The sequence below is a fragment of the Sardina pilchardus genome, chromosome 9, assembly GCF_963854185.1.
Source record: "Sardina pilchardus chromosome 9, fSarPil1.1, whole genome shotgun sequence".
Taxonomy (NCBI): Eukaryota; Metazoa; Chordata; class Actinopteri; order Clupeiformes; family Clupeidae; genus Sardina; species Sardina pilchardus.
In genome coordinates, this window is record NC_085002.1 from 28,647,180 (window position 1) to 28,671,453 (window position 24,274).

At 45.4% G+C, this 24,274-nt stretch overlaps 1 protein-coding gene across 2 annotated transcripts; it reads right to left on the reverse strand.

The window, feature by feature from the left end:
• Positions 1-675: 675 nt before the first annotated feature.
• On the reverse strand, positions 676-24,274 carry mtmr14 (myotubularin related protein 14). Of its 2 annotated transcripts, XM_062544592.1 has the most exons (19): positions 23,388-24,274; positions 22,995-23,143; positions 22,103-22,211; positions 20,281-20,356; positions 20,131-20,188; positions 18,483-18,605; positions 17,886-17,959; positions 17,441-17,511; positions 17,242-17,316; positions 15,818-15,884; positions 15,143-15,228; positions 14,307-14,383; positions 12,537-12,573; positions 12,120-12,190; positions 11,233-11,291; positions 10,531-10,681; positions 9,955-10,131; positions 7,419-7,577; positions 676-4,334 (listed from the first exon to the last, which is right to left on the reverse strand). In XM_062544592.1, the coding sequence occupies exons 1-19, from the start codon at positions 23,520-23,522 to the stop codon at positions 4,157-4,159; spliced, it is 1,932 nt and encodes a 643-aa protein (XP_062400576.1). In that variant the 5' UTR covers positions 23,523-24,274; the 3' UTR covers positions 676-4,156. The 2 variants fall into 2 exon arrangements, with proteins under 2 accessions (XP_062400576.1, XP_062400578.1); XM_062544594.1 differs by lacking the exon at positions 7,419-7,577.

Sequence of the window (24,274 nt, forward strand, 5' to 3'; positions counted from 1 at the left end):
GCGCCTTTTCTAGACGAACGGCACCAATTCAGTGTCTTCCCCCGCTATACGCTGGCCCTATCGGCAGGTGGTGTCAGAATCAAAGAAAAGCTCTTGATCACTCATTCTTTTTTTTGCGGTCCCTCGAGCTCTGAACTTAGTTCAGACAGTAGGGCGGATTAGGCTACACTAGACATAAAAAACTCAACATGGTGTTTTACTTTATAGGCTGACAAGTAGCCTATCTAGTTGATCAAACAAAACGAGCCATTTAGAAGAATTAGAATAGCCTACAATACAAATCTGGTTTACAGACTGCTTGTGGATTACAATTTAGGCTACAAGTCCAAGACATAATTAACAGGGTATAGGCTAGGCTACTTCCCAAATAAATAGCCTAATCTCTGTTCTGAAAGAGGGGCTCCTAGGGTCTACTGTGTTTTCCTCAATTATTCTAAGAAACACAGGCTACACAGTTGTAGGTTTATAGGCTACACCTTTAAAAGGGGTTGTAGAGTTAATAGCATATCTCCTATTTTTCCAGCTCACTGTTCTGTTTGTGCTCAGAAAAGCGAGCATTTATGGTGGAAGGGATTGGCTGATGACACCAAATACATGGAGTGTACCTTTAACCAGTTGTCAGAAAACCAATCATCACATTTTAGAGCTTTTAACAAGAGATCCACAAAACAAATGTTGCTTTTCATTTTTGTCTCTTTAATGGAGAACATCCACCTGAAAAAAAAATCACATACTCTTTGCTGCAGCCTAGGCTACACATCTCTGGCAACAATTAAAAGAAAATATTCAAATAAAGAATTGATAAAATTAAAATTAAAATCAACTATACAAAGGAAAACAAAATCTTAAAAATAGTCTTGTAAGGACAATGAGTGCAATGCAGCATTTCACTGAATAGAACAAAAAATAAGATTAAAAGTGAATGGGGGTGGGGGCAGGTACACGTCCATCTAAGAAGTAACTGCAACTTTGTCATGATTTCTAAAGTTGTGGTAAGTAACGTGAGAAGCACGTGCAAAATTGATACAAGTCACGTCGTCGCATAACCGCAGTCCCTGCAGTTCAAAGGAGCCCATTTACTTCATTCACCTTGACAGTTTAAGTATGTCAATCAAAAGTTCTGTCACCAATAAAACTCCATTCCTTTCCCCCTTAACAATATGCTTCTTTTTTTTTTTCTTCAAATAAAGCCAGCAAGATTTCATTGGGCTTTCTGGTATTGAAGACTTGGAAGGATCTGGTATATGCCAAAACACACAAATATATGAGGATTGAAAAATTGTGTTCTAACTAAATTAAAGCGGAATATTGACAGGTTGAGGGGAAAGGATAGAACACTTGGCATTTTAGATTCATCCTGAGATTAAGGTAGACAACTCACTGTCTTGATTGACATATCACATAGATGTGGATCAGATGGATAATCACTGTAAGTTCCAGGTTCCCTTCGTTCCAGATAGTATATGGATCGTGTTGGGAACATGAAACATTTACTTCCGGACTCACTTTGGATAGGAACCAAAAATAAAATGTTCCCTAAGGTGAAACTAGAGAAGTCAAAAACAACAAACACAGACAACAGGATTCCTTTCACAAAGTCATAACCAATCAAGCGCACACACACACCTTTCTGGATCACCCTGATGACTGAACCATTTTTCTTCTTGTCAATATTAAATGAATGGCAAGTAGAGATTTAGCTAAGGTAAAAAAGAAGAAGAATGACCATGTGACAAATTATATTTCAAATGTCTATTTGCTCAGCTAAGCATTGTAAGAACAACCTCATGTGGTAGAAAAGCAGTTGCTGTCTGCCATAAGTAATAAGTGTTAGCTTTACTAAAGGAAAAGGCACAACAAATTTTCCTGAGGTAAAGAAGCTGTTAGAAACAGTTTGGCATTATCGTATGAAAATTCATAAAGATGACTTGTTGTACTTGATGTACTGCTGTCCTCAAGTCAGCCATGTTTCTGAAAGTAGCAGACAGCTCATAACCCTCATTTATGCCTCTTGCATCACACCAAGAAAAAACAAATTAGCATTATTTCCTTGTAGTTGTATGGCCAAATGACCAGGGGTCAGTGCTATGGTGTATAAAAAATCAAACGGACACTTATAGCTGAGGAACCTGATCACCACCTGTAGTGTCCTGCTAGAAATGGTTTCAGTAATAGAAATAGGCCAACTAGAACAAACCTGTTGTCAAGGCAACCAATGTGCTTCAACTGCCAACACCGCCGATCTAAAATGGCTCTCCCCGTCCCCACCACACAAGGCAAGTGCTTGCTCTGGACTTTCTATTTCTAACAGATAAATCCGTCAACATGAACACATCAGCAGAAAAGCAAAACCAAATGGCCAATAATCTAGCATGTCCATGTGAACTAAACCTGAAAGTTGATATAATGTGACTGAATAATCTGAAATTGTGCTTTTTTGAATGTATCAGTGTGTAATACATCAAGAGCACCAACATACACACGGAGTCAGAGGTGTCCAATCAGTCACTGAGAGACTACAAGCACCGCAGAGGCAAGGGGGTTTTGCAGGTTGGCTAGCAAAATACTTCTCTGCTTGAAGACCTGAGGAACCAAAGGCAAGACAAGAGCAGCAAAATGTTTCACAGCTGAACTATGAAAAAGGTCAGACTTCAGACAGATCAGACTGGAAAAGACATACATCATGAGCGTCTTTCTGTACCCGTCCCTCCATTCCTTAACACATGCTGATCTTCAAAGCATGTTAGAAATGTTCTAAGAACGTGACCATTTTGAAACAACAAAACAAAACATCTACATCTACATAGGCCCACATTCAAATTTCTTGGCCAACCTCTTACTCGGACATCCACATCATAAACTTCTTTCATCATTGCACTGATATGAAAGGCGACAGTCAAGTAAGATCTGCAGAGATAGATCAGCTGCAATGATACCCTACTCAAGGGCATGATCTAATGTCCCAATAGCAGCTTTTGAGATTTTCCCATCCCTTAAAATGTAAAATCTCAAACCGTTTCCTTAGAAGGGAAGAAAACATTTTCAAATGCTGCCCTTGTTGAACAGTGTTCTCTACACTAAACCATTAGTATTAGAAAAGCCAGCAGCCTGACACCCTTGGGTCACTAAGATCACAGAATGCCAAACAAATGAAAGCAAACTGTGGGATAAACCGTTCAAAAAGTGGGACGGTAAACTTTGATATTCGCATCGAAATCTATGATGTCATATATGTGCAGCTTAGTGATGGGGCACTGTCAAACGATCAGGACAGTTTTGAGACAAGACAAAGGCATTGTATCAAGGTTATCAGGTAAGAGCATCATGCTATTCTTCTGGTAATGCTATGTAGATTTTTCTTGTTCATTTCTTGTTCTTTTAATATCAGAGGAAGTATAGTGCTGAGACAGAAAAGAGCTTCCCTTTTTGATACTCTGGCTGGATGTGATTGCTGTTTTTTCAAAAGCCCAAATGTCCCCCCCTCCCAAACATCCACATGCCAGCTCTGTGCTTCAAATAGAAATGTGTAACACGGACACAAAGGAAACAGAAAAAAAGGAGCTGGATCAACCTCAACTTAAAAAAATAGGGGTAGCACATTTTAAAATAACATAAAAAAATAAAATCATAACATAAAATAAAAGAATAAAGAACTACAGCCCCTGTGTTTAAAGTTTGGCACTTTTTCCTCTCTTTTTTGTCTTCCAATAGATTTTAACAAACCAGCATTTGAGTATGTTCTCCTTCAACAGTCTTTGAGTCACTCCACTGTCTTACACACAGACAGCCCATGTCCATCCGGTGAGGAGCAGGAGAAGGGGGGGGGAAGAGGGGGACAGGACTGCTACAGTAGGCCAGATAGAAGAAAATGTCAGGGGGGGGTCATGGGCTTTGGGGTGTGTAGGTTTGAGGTGCTTGAGTTGCTAGGGTAAAGGAGATTCGTATGCATGTACACAAACAATGTTGTGTACATGAGGGATGAACAATGAGGGCTGTACGAGGGACACCGGGATCAGTAGAGGTATTATGAGAGGTGTGTGAAAGGAGGGGGGGGGGTAAGGAGGTACAGGTTTTGGAGAGTGGAGGGGTTGAGGTGCTGAGGTGCTATGGTAGAGGCCCAGACAGGATAAGTTTAACAGTGGGGTGGGGTCGGCGCTTAGACGATGCTGTTGGTGCCGCGGAGACCCACGCCGCGGGCAAACTGCTCCAGGAGCCCTGAGATGGCGCCCGACGGGCTGGGGGCCGTGGACTTGAGCCCCACCGTGGAGCTGTACGCCGCCAGGAACACCTCCCTCACCGCCTCCAGACGAGCCTGCCTCTCTGGCACGTACTCACTGCAGGGAGACACGGAGACAGAGACAGCAAGTTAGACAGGGAGGGAGGGAGGGAGGGGGAGAGGGAGGAGGAGAGAGTTGCAGATGGAGAGAGAAAGAGGGAGTTAGAGAGGGAAGGGGAGCTAGTTAGAGAGGGAGGGAGAGAGTGAGTTAGAGGAGGGCCTACGGAATGAGAGTTAGGGAGTTACAGATGGAGAGAGAGAGAGTGTGAGCAAGAAAGCTTGAGTTAGAGAGGGAGAGAGAGAGATATGAGAGACAGTGAGAGGGTTTTAGACAGGGAGGTAAGGAGAGAGAGGGGGGGAGGTAGAGAAAGAGTGATAGATGGTGAGAGGTGTGGGGCCAGATATGAGAGGGCTCAGTGTGTGAAGGCGTGAGAGGGATCGATGGACAGAGAGGTAAGAGAGGGAGAGAGAAGAGAGAGGGGGAAAAGAGAGGAGAGGGAAGGAAGCGAGAGATTACCAGAGAGGGAAGGAAGAGAGAACGAGAGAGGGAAGAGAGAGGTTACCAAAGAGAGATGGGGGAGACGAGCGAGACGATCAGAATGGAGGGGAATGAGAACCCAGAACAACAGCGCTTTAATGTGGGCAGGTGGATGACGCTTCCCCCTGCATCGCAGGGACATGGTGGCTACTGACAATGAAACAATTTAGCAGCGTTTTCTTCAGACTCTGAGCTTCCCCGCCTGTTCCCCCTCTCTCCTTCGGTGTCGTTAATAAAGATGGATGGCTCCTATTTGCACAGACCAGCCACACACTCACTTTTCCAGACACACTCGATTTAGCAGCCAGATCGAGCAGAAAGGGAAATTCCTCCAACGGCAGACATCAGAAATATGAAGAGGAAGGCGCAAAACAGCCTGCCATTTATAATCCGCCTCAAGAGTCCAAGGCCTCTGGTTAGCTACCAATTCATTTCTCACCACCAGAGAGACAGTGTTTGTGTGCAAGAGGGAAAGTTTGTGTGTGTGTGAGACAGAGAGAGAGACAGCTTCCCCATACATCAACCATTTAGCCTTTAAAATTAACAATTCAATACCCTGGGCTGTCAATTCATGTAAAATATAAACATTTAGTCTGAATAATGACCTTTTTAAATTAGTATCTGAAAAGGGAGTACTTGAAGAGTATTATTATTTTGTGTCTAATATAATGTATTTTACTGCTTTTGGTATTCATGCTCGTACAATAAAATCTCTTTTCAACCCACCAACAGTTGTCCAACATTCACAATAAAAACAATCAAACAAACAAACATCCATCCATACAAACTGCTATTCAAACACACATATCCACACAGCAATCACATAACAACTGCAAACTTTGTGAAACACCAACTGATCAAACAAATACAACAGCCACACAAACAGACATTGGTGCTTGTGCACACAGACACACAGACAGACACAGACAGATATTACACTTGTTGTGCGGGCGCGCACACACACGCACGCACACACACACGCACGCACACACACACACACACACACACACACACACACATACACACATACACGCATACACGCACACACACACACACACACACACACACACACACACACACACACACACACACACACACACACACACACACACACACACACACACACACACACACACACACACACACACACACACACACACACACACACACACACACACACACACACACACACACACACACACACACACACACACACACACACACATAGGCCTGTCGCGATATTCAATAAATCAATAAATCGCACGATAAAAAAAATGAGCTCGATAACTTTTCCGGCCGCGATAATTTCCACTTTCATGCTTGATTGTTTTTCTCGTCTCTCTCTCTCTCTCTACGAAAGAGAGGATAACCACGGCGACCCCTCTCGGTTCCTTTAGCGCAGCCTAACGAGGAGTGAACCCTCATGTCAGTCACTTGTCAGACATGTATCTTTCAATAACATGACGGACAACTTTACTTTCTTACATTCATTTGATTAACAGGCTAGACGAGGCTTTGGCGATTGGCCTAAGCACACTGAAGAGGCTTTCTGTTGTAGCTTGACAGGTATGGGGGTAAAAACAGTGATAATGCAGTTCAGAAAATCATGCTTATAAGCTACGTTCTTTCATCATCTGATAAAGACACACTCCGCAAAGTCTGCACTCCGCTGAGAGCTCAAGAATCAGCCAAAACAGCCGGCAGCTCCGGTTAAAATGTCGTAAGCTAATTGTCAGCTGTGGTGAAATGTGTTCGTAATCAACGTTATTATATGTCATAAACGTAGCATACCTGTGAAAAGGCTTTGCAGTAGGATTATCCGCTGACCAACTTATTGCTTCAATTTGTGTTTTATGTGACGTGCAGATGCTGGGTTCATGCCGTTTTGCGCAAGTTTCAAATGTTTAGCTGACTGCGTAGGCCTAATTGATCAGCTATGATGACATTTAGTTCCGTGCATAAGGCTTAGCAACTGTCACTCTACACGCCCCCTGTTGCATGTCATGTTTTAATTTGCTGGCCCTTAAACAGAGTGTTAGTAGAGACTGAGAGTCCATTGTATTTCTATTTATTGTTTTTGGTTGTTTTGTTCATTTATTGTGGATATTTAAAAATGTCTTCCCATTCCAGTTCCTTATTCTTTAGAAATACAAGTTATTGATCTTTGAAAAGGTGTACCTGCATTATTATGCCATTATCATTATATTAGATAAAAATGATCTCAGAACGGCAATATTATCGTTTATCGCAATAATTTCTGGGACAATTTATCGTCCAGCAAAATTTGTTATCGTGACAGGCCTACACACACACACACACACACACACACACACACACACACACAGATAGATAGACAGATAAAGAGAGAGAGAGAAAGAATGGACGCAGAGTGAAATATGTCCCCTTGCATGCTCCAGAATGGCCCCCTCACTGCCTCCATGCCTGTGCTGCTGGGTGCGGAGCTGGGGCGAGGGAGGAGGGCCGGGGTCAGAGGTCAGAGGTCAGGGTGGGATGGGTGGGGGTGGGTTAGGGGTCAGAGGTTAAAGGTGGTTAGTGGCGTACGGGATGGGTGGAGGGGGCATGTGGAGGGCTTTAGAGACTCACATGCGGCTGCTGGGTCCCTCGTCCTGGAAGCTGAAGGGCAGAGGCGACTCGGCATGGAGGGGGCCGTGGTCGTGGATGCTACCACAGCCCGACACGATCTGCCAGCTGCCGTAGTCGGTGGAGAGGGACGAGCCGGAGCGCGCGTACTCCGCCATAGACCTGCTCAGAGACAGAGCCAGGGACAGGGACAGAGCAGACCACGTGGGCAGGGACAGCCAGGGGGAGAGAGAGAGAGAGAGAGAGAGAGAGAGAGAGAGAGAGAGAGAGAGAGAGAGAGAGAGAGAGAGAGAGAGAGAGAGAGAGGGAGAGAGAGAGAAAGATGGAGAGATTGAGAGAGAGATTGAGAGAGAAAAGAGAGAGGGAGAGAGAGAAATGGAGGGAAAGAGGGATGGAGAGACAGGGAGAGAGACAGAGATGGAGAAAAAGACAAGAATAGAGAGAAAGAGAGGGATACAGAAAGAAAGAAAGACAGAGAGAGGGAGAGAGAGGCAGAGAGAAAGAGAGAGATGGAAAGAAAAATGGAGAGGGAGAGGGAAAGAGAGAGAGAGAAAGGAGGGTGGGGAAGAGAGAAAGAGGAGGGGTGTAAAAGAAAGAGAGAGATGGTGAAAGATAGAGAGGGGGTGGGCAGAGAGAGAGAGGGATAGAAAGTAATACAGAAAGAAAGAAAGAAAGACAAGAGATATAGAGAAAGACAAGAGGAATCAAAAAGAAATGGAAGTGAGCAAGGAAAAGATGAGGATAGCCGACAGAAAGATACAGGTAAAGATAGAGAGACAGACAGGTAAAGAAGAGAGAGAGATAGAGACAGAGACAGGTAAAGATGGAGAGACGGAGATAGAGACAGAGACAGGTAAAGATAGAAAGAGAAAGCAAGAAAAATCGTATAATGAGCCCAGATTGTGTGGAAGGTGAGAGGGTGACCGAGGTCACAGGAGGGGGGGGGGGGGGGGGGGGGAGAAAGGAACAGAAGGAGGAAAAAAAAGAAAGAGCAGACACCCAAGGGTCAAGGTTGAGGGAGAGGTCACGGGCGTGGGGGGGCAGTCGCACTCAGGCAAAGCAGCAGCAGGGCAGGGAGGTCAGCTTAGGGGCTTCAACCTCGGAGATGGACGTGGACCCCACATACTAACACCGGCCTCATCACCAGCCTCAGCCTCAGCCTCATCACCAGCACCAGCACCAGCAGCAGCGGCAGCACCACGCTGAGCCTGTCTGGCCCTTCAGGAGACTAGACTGCCACGCAAGCGTTATGCAGATGGAGCCATTAAGCTTCACTCCATAGCGATAATGGCTTGGAGTGCCGCGGGATAATCAACATCAAATTGCGACGAGTGAAAGATGGTTAGTCATATTTCACAGCTTTCCTGCCGCGATGCAAGAGCGCGCGTGTACGCACACACACACGTATACACGCACACACAAAACGCAGCCCCTAAGTGAGCTGTTTGAACGCACGCACACACACACACACACACACACACAGAACAGGAGGCGCTGAGCCCTCACCACAAAAGAAAAGGTACAAACACAAATGCACACAGACAAACATCTTCTTACAAAAGCATAACACCAAGAAATTCTATTGCACTACAGCTCAGCTTATCCCAAGTCGCAAATTAACATCCCACCACCACCCACACTCTCAACAGGCAAGGAACACACACACACACACACACACACACACACACACACACACACACACACACACACACACACACACACACACACACACACACACACACACACACACACACACACACACACACACACACACACACACACACACACACACACACACACACACACACACACACACACACACACACACACACACACACACACACACACACACACACACACACACACACACACACACACAGGCCTCAACAAGCAAGGAAGACAAAGACAAACACACAGCCTAGGCCTCTTCCGCTCTGGTAATGAAATAGTGTGATTTGTGACACACACACACACAACCAATCACATGCCACACATAGGTGAACAAAGACCTAGGTATACATACAGAAAGAGAAAGACACACATGCACCCCAGCACACACACACACACACACACACACACACACACACAGAGAGATGCCCGGATAAACTCATGCCAAACAATTCAACTCTTCTTCTGGATTAGAATGAAATGTGGAGAAAAACCAGAGGAGGATGCAAGAACTACCCCTCAGGCCACCTTGCAATTTGGCATCGCTATGGCAACCAAAGACGGTAGCGGTGCCCCTCTGGTGCCTATTTTGGTTAGTGATTTCCAGTCGAGTTCACATCCATGCTCACATCAATGCGAAAAGACATGAAGACGAAAAGAGATGAATCACAAGTCAGGACAGCTAGAGACTGCTAAAGTGTGTCTTCCTTAAAAATTGGATGTTGCAATTTGAAAGCAACAAGGTAATTAAAATGTGCAAGACGATGACGATGCAATTGACCTCATGCATTTCAATTGAGCCGCGCACTTGAACAGTTTCAATGTCAGGCCAAGTCAACCCCCCAAACTTTGAGCATGTGCGCCGACTGACCTTCTTCCTGGCACAGCCAATGGGCTGCTCCCGGTGCGAGTGAAGCCCTGTTCTGATTGGTTGGAGGAGGAGGAGCTGGAGGACTTGCCCTCCGAGAGTGGATGAGGTAGCCGCTCCTCTAGCGGGTGCGGGCGGTTCCAGACCACCGTCTGAGGTGACGACATCATGGCTCTCCTCCTGAGGACAGACAGACAGACAGACAGACACAGATGAACAGGCTGCCCGTGCCACACACTACCCAGCAGCAGCACGGCTGGCCAACACTGGAGAAGAGCATAAACAGGACAAGAGCGTCAAGGACAGACAGGCCACTCCTGCCCAAATAAGCCTTTAAATGGGCCATTCATTCAGACAGCACAACTATCTTTCAGCACTGTAGTAACCACACAGGTAGGCTACAGTGACCACACCTGTGTGTGTGTGTGTGTGTGTGTATGCGTACATACTGTATATGTGTGTATATATGTGAGTGTATCTGTGTGTGTGTGTGTGTGTGTGTGTGTGTGTGTGTGTGTGTGTGTGTGTAGGGGGGGGGGGGGGGGGGTTGGGAGGGGGGGGGGCAACTAGGGCACTTACCCGCTGCTGGGCGGAGCAGTGTAGAATACGTCCACGGCCTCGTTGGTCAGACTGGAGCCCGGGGCAGCAGCGGCCGCAGCGGCCGGCGAGTCCTCCGTGATGAGGGAGAAATCACTGCTGAGGCTGGTGGCACTGCCCCGATCTCTGGACTCTGGACAGAACAAACGGAGATGGTGCATTGGGGAAGGGGAGGTGGGGGGGGGGGGGGGGGGTCAGACAGCAGACAGAGAGAGGTGAAGGAGAGTAGGCAGTGAGGGAGAGCGCCTCTGGGCACGCTCACATCCAACATGTATGGCCACTCGCTCATCCTCTCCTGTCCTCTCTGAAGTTGGGAGCCAACAGCTGATGAATGACCGAAGGCCTGTCTGGACATCTGCTTAAGTTAGTCAAAGACCCTGGGATAGAGTCACCTTTTGTGGCCTGTTTTGTCAGATACTCAAGCTAGCAGCTGCTTTGTTGGTGCAGATTTCCTGGTAGGCATTAAGTTCAGAATCCTCATGCAATTAAATAGTCTCTTTTTCTGCTGGTGATCCGCATGATTTAGGAGTCTAGCTACTCTGCCAGGCGAGAATGGAATGTGAGCTGCGCAACCCTAGTAAGTTTGACACCCATCAGAACATGCCAACTCCTGGCTCTTCTCAATTCCTTCAAGGTGCAGGGCAACACAACAGTATACACAGAGAAGCCACAAACGGCACTTACTGAGTTGGCAGAGGTCGTCCACTGTGAAATCAGTGTCTTTGAAGTGAGAGTTTTTCCTTCTGCCAAAGCAAAGACGTTGCCCAGGAGCCAGACAGAGACGCAGAATCCATAGCGGTTGAGGAGAGGAGGGGGAGAGGGAGAGAGAGAAAGAGTGAGTTAGAAGATATTAAGGAATAAAAATGCAGGGAGGGAGACATTTAAAACAGAGCCATGATCTAAATAATAATGTTCCCACCCCTACTGGGCGCCGTGGGACATGAGACTGTTGCACTCTGCGGCGGCCATAAGCACAAGGCTCCTTTGATCTCAGCCTTTAGCTAGCGCTGAAAACCACACTCCAGAACCATGGTGGCCACTAACAAGAAAGACATGTCCTCCCTCATGAATTCTTCACACTCTGCAGTAAGTGAGTTTGTGTGTGTGTGTGTGTGTGTGTGTGTGTGTGTGTGTGTGTGTGTGTGTGTGTGTGGTGACCCTTCCTAAAGCATCCCTCTCATAGACCATGTTTTCTGAACCAAGAGGAAGGCACGGAGCTTAACTCGGTGTGTGATCTAAATATTCTTACTGACAAGACGCAGAGAGGGCAAAAGCAAAGCTCTGACATATCTAGGAATCTTCAAGCCCTTCAGGAAGACAGGGCTTTAATACAAGTACACCAGACAAGTTCACTAGAGCCTGGCTTACAATTACTATCTCCTCTAGAATGTTTATAGCATGCATATGATAACTTCACATATGCACACACACCAACAAGCTGTAGATAATATTATGGAAGTCTGGAGGAGGCTGCATGATATTTGTGAGATTTTATTTTGTGACTTAGCCACTGGAATGTGATGTGTTGTGAATGCAATGTGACAGCATGGGCCAATCCAAACGGCACCTACCTCTGTTTTCTTACAGCCGAGAACTTCTCAGAGACAATGTGCTTCAAAAAATTGAAGCAAAAAAAGAAAATCTGCCGAGGAAAGGTGACGAGGGGGAGAAAGAACCAGACAAAGAGAGAGAAAGAGAAACACATGAATAAAACACACTCATATTTTTCCTCACGGCGTGCCTCGATAAATTATGAAACACTGCCCCCTAGGACCCATCCAACACGCACATTCCAAAAGACAGGTGAAAAGCCACAGGTCAAACTGACCGGCTGGAGGTCATCGCTATGGTGACGTCTAACAGTAGCTCATCATACAGTCTAGACACCACAAATGCTGTGAGGTGTCTTGAAAGATGTTGAATTAAGAACTCATGCAGGAATTGAATTAGTTCTAGAATGTTCTAGTTCCAGAATGCCTTCTACTCACCTCCTCCCCTTTAGAGAGACGATCAGGCAGCATGTGACTGAAACAGAGTGAAGAGAAAGGACATTATGAACTCTGCAATCACAGACTGGAGGGCCTCACTCAATTGCCCTTTACAATCAGTAGGCTACCTCATACCCATATATTACCTGCTTAGAATCAATCACCAGCCTATGACAAACATCATACATCAGAAAACTAAAGTCAACGTTAATCATCATATATTACAATCAAGAATCTAGAAGGCTCTACTACAGCATATCTCCATAAAACAACTCTTAAAAGGATCTTCAACCCATGCAAATAGTGCAATGCTGCTAACCAAGGAGAGGTCCTCTAGGACAAGCGTAGATTTCCATGATTTCATTTGTCCCACTACATGAGTGTCTAGAGGGCACTAGGTTAGCTAAATGAAAAATCTTTGCCATCACCTGGCCCTCTGAATTTAATACTGCTACCTATTGTCTCTTCAGGAACAAGCTTCCAGCCAATGAGCAGAGTGGGGAACAGGCGTCTGCCCTGACATCCCAAAAAGGTTGCCCTTAATCTAAACAAACAAGCAGAATCCTTCTGCATTCATGTGATGACGGAAACAACAAAAAAAGCCTTAGATCAATAATTAAGCTCAGCCACAAGCATTATTCGCCACCATTCATAGAACAATGATGGATGTTCTGCTTATTTTCTACCAAGGCAATTCAGGTCGGTGTGAAAATCATTCCTATATATTTCCCCTAAGTTTCTCCCCCTCATGTCCTCCCCCTCCCCTCCCCGCTGGTTGTAGTCCCGGGAGTTTGGCCACGATTCTGGCAGCGTAATTACTGGGCCGCTCTGGAAGGGTGATCTCTGTTTGATGAGTTAAAGTTAGAAAGATACACAGCTGTAATTATGAAAGGGAGGATTCCCCTGAGGAGAGCCCACTCCTCTCCCTGGCCCCCATCTCTTCTTTTCCCCTCATCACTGCCATCTCATCCCACCCTCCCTCCCTCCTTTTTACTCTCTCTCTCTTTGCACTGCCTTACTAACACCCTGCCATCTCCCTCTAGCTCAGTCTCTTTCTCTGTGCTATCTGCCTCTCTCTCTCTCTCGCTCCCTCTGCACGCTCACTCTCTCCCTCTCTCTGTGCCATCTATCTGTCTCCGTTTTCCTCTGTGCCATCTATCTCACTCTCCCTCTTCCTCTGTGCTATCTCTCTTTCTCTCTCCTTATCCTGTATGCGATCTCTCTGCTCTCTCTTTTGCTCTCTCTCTCTCTCTCTTTCTGTCTCTCTCTCTCTCCTTCTCCGTCTCTCTCTCTCTCCCTCCCTCACTACACAGACCCTTTTCTTCACTGATTGTTCTCTTCATCTTGGCGCCCCTGAAAGCCGTCAGCGTGTTCATGGTTGACCACGGATATTACTGCGGACCTGCCAACGGCTGGGCGCTCCCAGACAATTTGTAAGACGTAGTCCCTGCTGGGCTGTCCAAAACCTGCCGTCTACTGGTAAAAACTCAAGACACACATGTAGGTATTACACACAAACACACACACACACATTGGAAGAAACTTTCTTGTCAAGCTGTTTTTTGTCAAATCAGACACAAGCGACTCCTCAGTATCCTGTCCTGCCTCACTCCTACGCCACGTCACCCTCCTTTAATTAACGTGGCCTGGCTCATCTTCGGTCGAAAACGTTCTCTCCATCTCACACATCTATTGAATGCGTGTGCGTGCGTGCATGAGTGCGTTTGCGTGGAAGGGGCGGGGGGGGGGGGGAAGGTAGCTCTTTCTTACCCGAAGAGGAACCAGTCGTAGGCGATGGTCAGATACAGGATCTCGCTGGGCTCCAGAGTGGCGTGTACAGCCCCGTCCTGCCGAGGGGAGACGAGAGGGGCACACATGAAGCAGCACTGTCACTCATCCATCATTCACTGGCCCTGAGAGCAGCAGGGCGCCTGACCCTGGCGCCACACTCGCCCCGCCCCACCCACCGCGGCCCTCCACATGCATGTTTCAGGAGTCCCCCTGCTCTGGCACTACTCCCACTTGATGTTACGCTGTAAACAATGTAGCAAACACTCTACAATGGTAATGAAAAATACATCTAAGTGCCATCTCCAGCATGTAGAGCATGACGGAGGCTTGACAGCTGTCTGATTGCTTAGTGCCTGGGCAGGCGGTGATTATTAAACAATGACAACCTAACATCCCTTACATCACAAAAGCACCCCCCCATTGAAAACTTTGCACTCTGCATTGCAAGCTATATTCATTGGGCCAAACCTCAAAACTTCTATAGCAATAAACTATTAGTAGAAAATGATTAAGTTATTTCTAATGGATATTTTGTGTGCCCCTTCAACTAAACAGTATAATTAACTACAGAAACTAAGCATACACAAAGAAAGAAAAAAGATACTGGTATCAGCATTTGTTATCTGTTAAATTGCTATGTCATACATGGGCATCAATATAAGCCAGAGTTTCTCAATAGGTCATCCCTATCCTTTATCAAACCCACTTTCACTGAGGGCCTATTGCTGCACTGTGCCTGTGAGTGGCACCATGAGGGGAGACCTACGAACAAGGGGGTGACAGAGGAAGTGACACGCAGAGCAGTGCGGACGTACCGCCCAGAGGGAGAGGCGCAGGAGGGACACGAAGAGAGGCGTCCGGTCCCATCCGGATATGCAGTGCACCAGCAGACCACTCTCATCTACAACAAACCACCACAAACCACATCAACACAGGAGACGAGACAGACAACCAACACAACTGCATAAACCAGCATGCACGCACTTGCATACATTCACATGGCCCTTCACTGAGGAATATTATTGATGTCTTTGTGGTTCAATATGGGTTACTTTTGTAGATGTAGAGCAATGATAGGGAAAGTGCATAAAGGGCATAATATCTTGTAAGTGAAGCCACCATGTGGAATGGGGGAGCATTGTGTTATGGACCAATGTTTCCATTTAAGATGTGTTAGTTACCAAATTAACTTCAGTTGGGCTTTAAAACTTTGCCAATATGCATGAATTATGTACTATGCTCTTGACTGGAGGGAAGGGAAGTCATAGCCAGTGTGAGTCATCGCTACCCAAAATACAGCATAATGTCTACTGTGGCAATGTTAGAGGCTAACATGATTACTATTTGTACAACTGATTTCAAAACACGCATAATCCAATGTGCAGTGCATCCGCATAACAAAGTAAAGTGATAGTGAAATGTGCATTCACATCATGTTCTGTAGTCAGGGCATTTTCAGGCACAGGGTGTCTGGGCAGGGAATGACTCACCATCACTGTTTATGATATGAAGAAGCAGCTTCAGGTAGTTCTGAGTCTGTTCAACTAGATCCCATGACTAAAGAGAATGAGAGAGAGAGTAAGGGAGGAACAGAGAGAGGTGGAGAGAGGGAGAGAGAGAATACATCATTTAAATTACACATTCCAAATTAGTAATTAATAAGTTTGCACAATCCATGATCAATCAAAACTCAATTCAACACCCATCTTCCCAATCTGACACTTCAGTTCCCAGGACAGTGAGAGACAGAGAAAGAAAAAAAATAGGAGAGAGAGAGAGAGAGAGAGGGAGAGAGAGAGAGAGAGGGAAAGAGAGAGAGAAAGAGAGCAGAAAGTGTTCTGTACAATTTCAACCTGGAGTCTGAATTGAAAATTAGCTACCCCTGTTTTTCAATTCTACATGGGTATTTTTTTTTATCTTGCAACAGAATTGATTTCTACTTCACATTGCCTTTGATGCATCATTTAATGAACTTATTCATCAGCTGACTTTTAAAATGGTTAACATCATAGAATATGAATACATATCACTCCAAAATCAGACCAAAAAAGATTTAGTCTTTTCTATGCTCCTTTCCACCAGCAGAGGGCGCCATGACACAGCATTATGACAGACCAGTGGGGTGTCCTACGAAGCAAGTTAGACAAATCTAGGTTATCTAGACATATCGAGGCTGCACAAAGCCTCAACTCGGGTATTAAGTTAAGTGATCCTACGACAGCAGGTATGTGATAAATTTGTCAAACTAGGCTTTCAGCTCAGATCTGTGCGCGTTCTCGTGGTTGGGGTGATTTTGACCAATCGGGAAACGTGGAGACGCACAAGACAGCCTAGGTTTAAAAACGATTACTTCCGCATTTATGAGCGGTAGCGAAATCTAGGGTGGTCTTTTTTAGTGTCTAACCTATAACATCAAAAAGTCGATGGTCATCAGATATTGTATGGCATGCATGTCCACAGTAGTGACATATTTGCACGCACAACATACTTAAAAGCGCCTTCGAGATTCAAAATGTTTGCAGAGGCGGGGCCGAACCTGTTCAAAATATGACAGATTAGCACACGTGAGATAACTTCGTTGTTTAAGATAATGGATTGGTTAGAATTGGTCAGAGGGCGGTGATATTTCACGATTTGAGCTATAACTAAGCACATAACCCGCTCCCGAGCAGGTTTGGTTGCGAGCATAAGATACCATGGTGATACAGCGACGCTAAAACAAATCCACTGTCGTATGACAGCATACCCTGGTTTTGAGCGCAACATACCTCGCTAAGCCACTAATCGAGCTTCGTAGGACACCCCACAGGGCCACACAGAAACCCTGGATAACAACGAATGTTTATCTTCCTATTTCTATTTGAAGCATATTGACATGTTGTGGAGTAAAATAAATACACTCCTCTGCCCATACCTGATATGCCCTCCAATCAATATTCAGATTCTTGGTAAAGCAAGCAGGGATTGTCAAAGGAGCATCCACAAAGTCCTGCAAAACAGAAGATACCTTAAGGGGATGTCCATAAGCATATTATGAATGCATTTACTGAGTTCCAATCTCCCTTCTGAATGGAGATACTTTGAGATGAGAAGGGCAGATGACGACACACTACCTGGTTCCAGTTGAACACCAGCCCCTCCGCAGTGTAATCCCGATCTTTGTACTCCTTAAAGAACTCACATCCTGCGCAAACAAACAGATCCATCTCAGTGAAGGCCATGCGACCACACTGCCCCAAGACAAGACAGTTCTCGATCATGCACCCAGGAATGAATGTATGCACCTTATAAAATGTGAAATGTATTCCTGGTTCAACATTCACAGAAAAAAACACAAAAGAATATCAGTGTGAGTAGGAGAGAAGGATGTGATCAAGCCTGGAGGAGATACAGGGAGAAGGAGAGAGAGCAAGAGAGGGGTGGGAGATCTAGAAGAGAGAGAGAGGTGGGAGATCTGAAAAAGAGAGGAGTGGGAGATTGAGAGGAGAGAGAGAGACAGAGAGACACAGAGAGAGAGAGACAGACAGAGAGACAGACAGACAGAGAGAGAGACATCACCTGGATAAGGCACGGAGAGCAGGGTAAAGTCTGCATAGCGCTGGGCTTTATCCACCTTCTCAGAGGAGGTGACGCTGGAGACACAGAGACAGAGCAGAGAACCCCATGAGAACAGGTTCCAATAGCATCAGTTCATCAGAGAACCCCATGAGAACAGGTTCTAATGGCATCAGTTCATCATAGAGCCTCATGTTCACTGTTCAACATAAACATTAAGGTACGACAAGAACTTTAAAGCTCACTCCCTTGCACACACGCACACACACACACACACACACACACACACATATATTATAGGGCTACTATATGTTGAACTCTTTCTTACAGTCATGACAAAGGAAATTGTGCTCTCATATTTACAAATGATAGTATGAAAAATAAACATATCGCATTACCAATAGCTTGCAATGCAAATGTATGCACACATACATTTGACTGCCCACACACACACACAAACACACACACACACACTTGCCCTGACCACAGTTATTACGCAAGTGTGTGAGGTGAAGTGCAGTGCTGTTGACCCGTGAGGGAGAGTGAATGAGAGCGAGCTGAATTTAACGGACGAGGGCAGCGGCCGGCGCGCTAACTCACTTGAGGCCAAACTTGACCTTCTTATTCTCCACCATCAGGTCGCAGATGTAGCGCACCGAGAGGTAGCGCAGCAGCTTGATGTCCGAGCCGCGCACTTTGTCAAAGAGCTGGGAGTCCCCATTCCTGAAGGAGGAGAAAAAGCGAGAATGAACGTGTGAATACAAGTGTGAATGACGGTGTGAATTTAAGGGGGGAAAGACAGAGTGCAAGAAAGAAAGAAAGAAAAAAAGAAACAAACAAACAAACGAAGAAAACAAGTAAAAAATGAAAGAAACAAACAGGAAAAAACAAAGACAACAAAACAAAAGCAAGAATGAACATGTGAATGAAAGTGTGAATGAATGTGTGAATGTCAGGGGGAAGACAGAGTGCAAGAAAGATAGAAAGAAAACAAGGAGGAAACAGAAGAGGAAAAAATCAAAGACAACAAAACAAAAGCAAGAATGAAAGTGTGAATTGAAGGGGGAAAAGACAGAGTGCAAGAAAGAAAGAAAGAAAACAAATAAAAAATGAAATAAACAAACAAACAAAGAGAGGCCCATTTATGTCATAACACACCATACCAATAGAGGCACCAAGACTTGTGGGGTATACTACGAGTCTCGCTGAACATAACCAGGATTTCTTTTGATAACCTGGATCGACAAATACGAAAGTCGCAATCAGAGTTGAGTGGTATCACGAAACTCACTCAGGGGTGAATTTGTCAAACTAGGCTTTCAGCTCAGATCTGTGCGCTTTCTCGAGGTTTGGGTGACTTTGGCCAATGGTGAAACATGAAGATGCTCAAGACCGCATATATTTTAAAAAGATTACTTAGAATAGAATAGAATAGAATATATACTTTTTTGATCCCGTGAGGGAAATTCAGTTCTCTGCATTTAACCCAATTTAACCGAATTAGTGAACACACAGCACACAGTGAACACACAGTGAGGTGAATCACACAACCCAGAGCAGTGAGCTGCCTGCCCAACCAGCGGCGCTCGGGGAGCAGTGAGGGGTTAGGTGCCTTGCTCAAGGGCACTTCAGCCGTGGTGGACTGATCGGGGATCGAACCGGCAACCCTCCGGTTACAAGCCCTTTGCGCTAACCAGTACACCACGGCTGCCCCACAACTTACTTACGCATTTATGAGTGGCAGCGTAATCTATGGTGGTCATTTTTAGTGTCTTACCTATAACATCAAAAAAATCGATGGTCATCAGATATTGTATGGTATGCATGTGCATAGTAGTGATATATCTGCATGCGCAACATATTTAAAGGCGCCTTCGAGTTTCAAAATGTTTGAAGAGGCGGAGCTGCTCCAGTAGATTCTCACACGTGAGATGACATCATTTTTCAAGATAATTGATTGGTCAGTAGTCAGAAGAATTAGTCAGAGGGCGGTGATTTTTCACAATTTGAGCTATAAGTTAGCACACAACCTGCTCCCGACCAGGTTTGGCTGCGAGCATAAGATACCATGGTGATACAGTGACGCTAAACAAATCCACTTTCGTATGACAGCATACCCTGGCTTTGAGCGCAACATACCTCGCTAAGACACTAATCAAGCTTCGTAGGACACCCCACTGGAGTTGGACTTAATGCATAACTGGCCACTGCTAAGGGCAGCCACAGTACACCGGAGGCTCTCTCTCACCTTGCACCCTCGTCCTCTGGCACCTCCTCAGACTCCGCCCACGTGTCATCAGTGCCACCTGAGGGGAGAGATTTGATTGGTTAACGACCCTGGCATTTCTTCTTCCTGTGTGCTGCCCAGCGCGATCACTGGCATGGAGGAGAAACTGACCTGAGAAGATGTAGTTGTAGCCGGTGCGTCCATACAACTCCCCCCAGCCAGCCAAAGTGGACGAGCGACACACATGCTGCAACAAAAATATATTACATTTATTCATTCATTTGGCGCACGCATTTGTGACTTATCACGTTTAGGCTCAACTTTTAAGCATTTTTTAATTTAAGCTACAGGAATACAACTTCAGCCATAGAATGGCATTAAGCATTTTAACATTTAAACTTTTAAACTACACAGAAATACAGCATTAACGTTTAGCTACAGTGCAGAGCAGGATATAGCTAGGAGCTTATCATTGTATCTGTCAAGACATGTTCTAGAGCAGTGGTTCTCAAACTGTGGTACCCGGACTCTCTGTTGTGGTACTCTGGGAGTCTCCAATATGTTTTATTTCATGAAGACAAAATAATCACTTCAAATTATAACATATACATAATGCTTTTTTAAATTTAAACTAGTTTTTATCTTTCTTGAAAATGCAAAAACAGTATCAACAATGTAAAAATATATTTAAATTGGTCTGCGCTACTACTTTAATGCTAGTCATAATAGTGGTCAATTTTTCTCTGAGGTGGTACTCATTGTGAAAAGTTTGACAACCACTGTACTAGAGCATACAATATGAAGTAATAGAAGAAGTTTGGTGGAGGAGAAGTGGTGGAAGAGGAGATAAAGAAAAAAAGAGAGGGAAGTGGAAAGGGGAAAGGGAAGAGAGAAGAGAGAAGAGGGGAAAGAGTGTGGTATGTGCACATAGATGTGTGCGGTTGTCAGAAGCGCTCGGAGAGGAGGTATTCTTGGAAGAATTGTGTCTTCCACAGTCTTATGAAGAAAGAGAGGGACGACCCTGGCTGCTCTGATGGAGAGCTAAGAGAGCACTGAGGTAATACTCTCTCTCTCTCTCTCTCTCTCTCTCTCTCATTGTTAAAGATGTAAAAGCTAATGGGACTCAATATGCCCCAGTGTCCAACATTACACCCCCCCCCCCCCCCCCCCCCCCGCCCTTATATTATTAGCTGCTACCTGTTAGCATCACAGGTGAGCTGCGTTGACTCGTGATGGTGACTGGCAGAACAACTGTGGGCCAGTGACCCTGTTAAGTCGAGCACTGTTATGCCTTCCTACGGGATCCAACTGCACTGAAGGAAACAAAACTTTGGGACTGCTTAGAGTAAGACAGGGCCTTTTTCTCATATTTACACAGGACTGTCAGGTCATACCATGCCAGGTTGATGCCATTCATTCTCTTGTTTGGGTAATGGACGCCAGCTAGCAAAGCTGAGCCTGTTTAATGTTAATAAAGCTCACGCCCAGACGCCTTAAGAGTAATGCTGGCAAGAGAGCTAGCAGCCTGGGCTTTTAGCTCGATTGCTAGCATGCTCAACTTTCGATCTGAGGTTCTGCTGTTTGTGGGTTGTGAAGGGCTGACACGCAGAGTTCAACATAATGCGGGTCACATTTGAGCGACACTCTCAGTTGATGCCAGATTCACAACAACAATAACAAAACAGTTTAACTGAATTAAGGCGTTGCTTAGCTTAGCAAGGTATGTGGGAGGGAGCTGCTTCGCGAGAGGGAGCGTCTGGATTCTGGAGTGAATCCAACCTCTGTGCTGCTTCACCCTGACCATCCTCATCTGATACCCAAGACCTGCTGATGCAGCTTAGCACTACGAAGACCACAGTCATGAGACCCAACACTATCTGTATGAATGCTATCACTGTGCAGCAGGTCCACTCAAAGTGCTGTCTAATTCACTAAAAGGTGAAGGTAATGTGATTTAGAGCTCGCTAAGGGGCAGCCTGAGAAGTGTGCTTACCTTGCCATTGTACAGGATGACTGGGCACACGAACCTCCCTCTGCAGCGAGCCATCTTACTGCGGTTCACCAAATCCTGCAGCTTGGTAATCTGAACAGAGGTTTCAAACCTGCGAGCAAGCATGAAGGATATGGACATCCCCAGAAATATTATGGACTGCAAGTCATTAAAAATTGATGACATAGCTTGAATATTAAAGGTTTCTGAATCACATACATCGTCATGTGAGTAAATAAACAAAAATTCTAGCGTAGCATCTGATTTACACAGACACAGCATCATCACTATGAGTCCATTCCAACACTTACTTGCATACCATATTACATGAACAGGAAGACTATACAGAGAGCATTTGTGTGTCAGTGTGCTACACAGAGGGGCCTAAGTAATGCTCTGTGTTGTATTTTGCCTCTGCACATGAAACCAGCTTTTTAAAACATGGTCTTTCATGAATAATAAATGCTCTCCATTACAGCACACAGTCATATTGAGTTTGGAAACCCAGGGCCAAACAGGGAAACAGGCATCACATAAACATTTAATGTGAAAGACTAGTAATTCCTTAAATAAACTTTGCACTGGGAAGAGTTGAGTGTGTGGAAGATGTGACTGGTGTGAGTGTGTGCACAAATAACCCAGTATGCTACTTAAGCGTAGACAGGGAATAGCAAGTGTGGTCTGTGGCAAAACTCAGAACCTTATCAAAATTCTGTTGAAGCATACCGATTATGGACTAGGCCTAAGATATACCTAGAGAGAATTTGATATAATTATCCCAGAAAACACACGTTTGTCATTTCCTATTAGCAAAAGTGGCAACCATAAAAGTTACATATTAACTTTCTCTGTCTGCACTTTGTGAAGTGAATCCATGAACCTTTGACCTAGTTACCTGTCTTTATTAGGGTCGGTGCACTCGTACTCCAGAAATACTATCTGTCGGGGATAGTGCCCGCAAACATCACCGTTGGTGTTGTGGATGATGCTGTACTTGTAGTCTCTGCCAAACAGCTCCAGACAGCGCTTCTCTATCCTTTCCACCTAAGAGAGGTTCAAATACACTTTAACAATCTCCAAATTACCTGTCAAATGCAACATTGGGCGAACACTTATGGCGAATCTAAATGAAAACCTAAATGCCAAACTGAGCTACGTTCATACAACAGACAGGTGTTTACACGCTTGGCCTATGCGTTTTAGGTAGCCTGATACAGCACTTTACACAACTGATCAAGCTTTAAATGGGGGGATCGAACCACAGACAAGCTAAAACGAGCTATCCTACCCCGGGAGTGATTTCCTTGGCTCTGTATTGCATCTTCGAGAACAAATCGATCAGATCTGCTATCTCCTCGCTCTTACGGCCGCTGATACCTGATGCGCTCAGGCAACCAGCGACCGATGGAGAGGCGGCCATCATCGCGCCGCGACTCGCCGTTGCTTCTATCCGCACGCTCCCTCCGTCAAACACCGCTGCTCCTTGAGGCCGGGAAGACCCACCAGGCCATCCCCTCCCGGCCAGTTTCTTCCTGACTGCCCGCTTGAGGCGGCCGGAGCCAGGGATACGTCTCGAATTCAGGGCAACGGCGATACGTCCCCCTTACACCCTGAGTGTATTAGCTAGCCTAGGCTAGCTAATACCAAGTCTTTTCTAAAAGCAAGTGGAAGAAGCGGACTGTTTTGCAAGCTCTTCAAGAATAGCTAGCGAATTGGCTAGCTAAATTATGATTCCTTATCACGTTAGCTCCTTGGGCTAACGTTAGTGAAAATTACGGCTTGCTACTTTGTAGCATACACTACCACCTGTTATGCCATTAAGTTGTGTATTATCGAGCAAGCCACGCACATCCACAGTACAATGTAAGTTAAAGAGCAGGAACACCATATGAGACGAAAGGTGAAGTGTCTTTTTGCTCAATCAGACCATTCTTGGGCAGGCGACTCAGGAAACCCCGAGGATTCCCGGGCCTCGTCACGTTTTTCAATGTCAAGTGTTAATTCCAGAGATGTCCACGCATCAGCAGAAAAAAGAATCTTCAAAAATCTGTTTGGGTGGTATTGGACCTCTCACAGAAAATCGAAAACACCCTTTGTTATTCTCCACTGCCAGTAAAGTTCAGCTGTAAAGAGTGTGTTGCAATCGAAGTGGTCTAACACGGTGCAAGTGGTAAA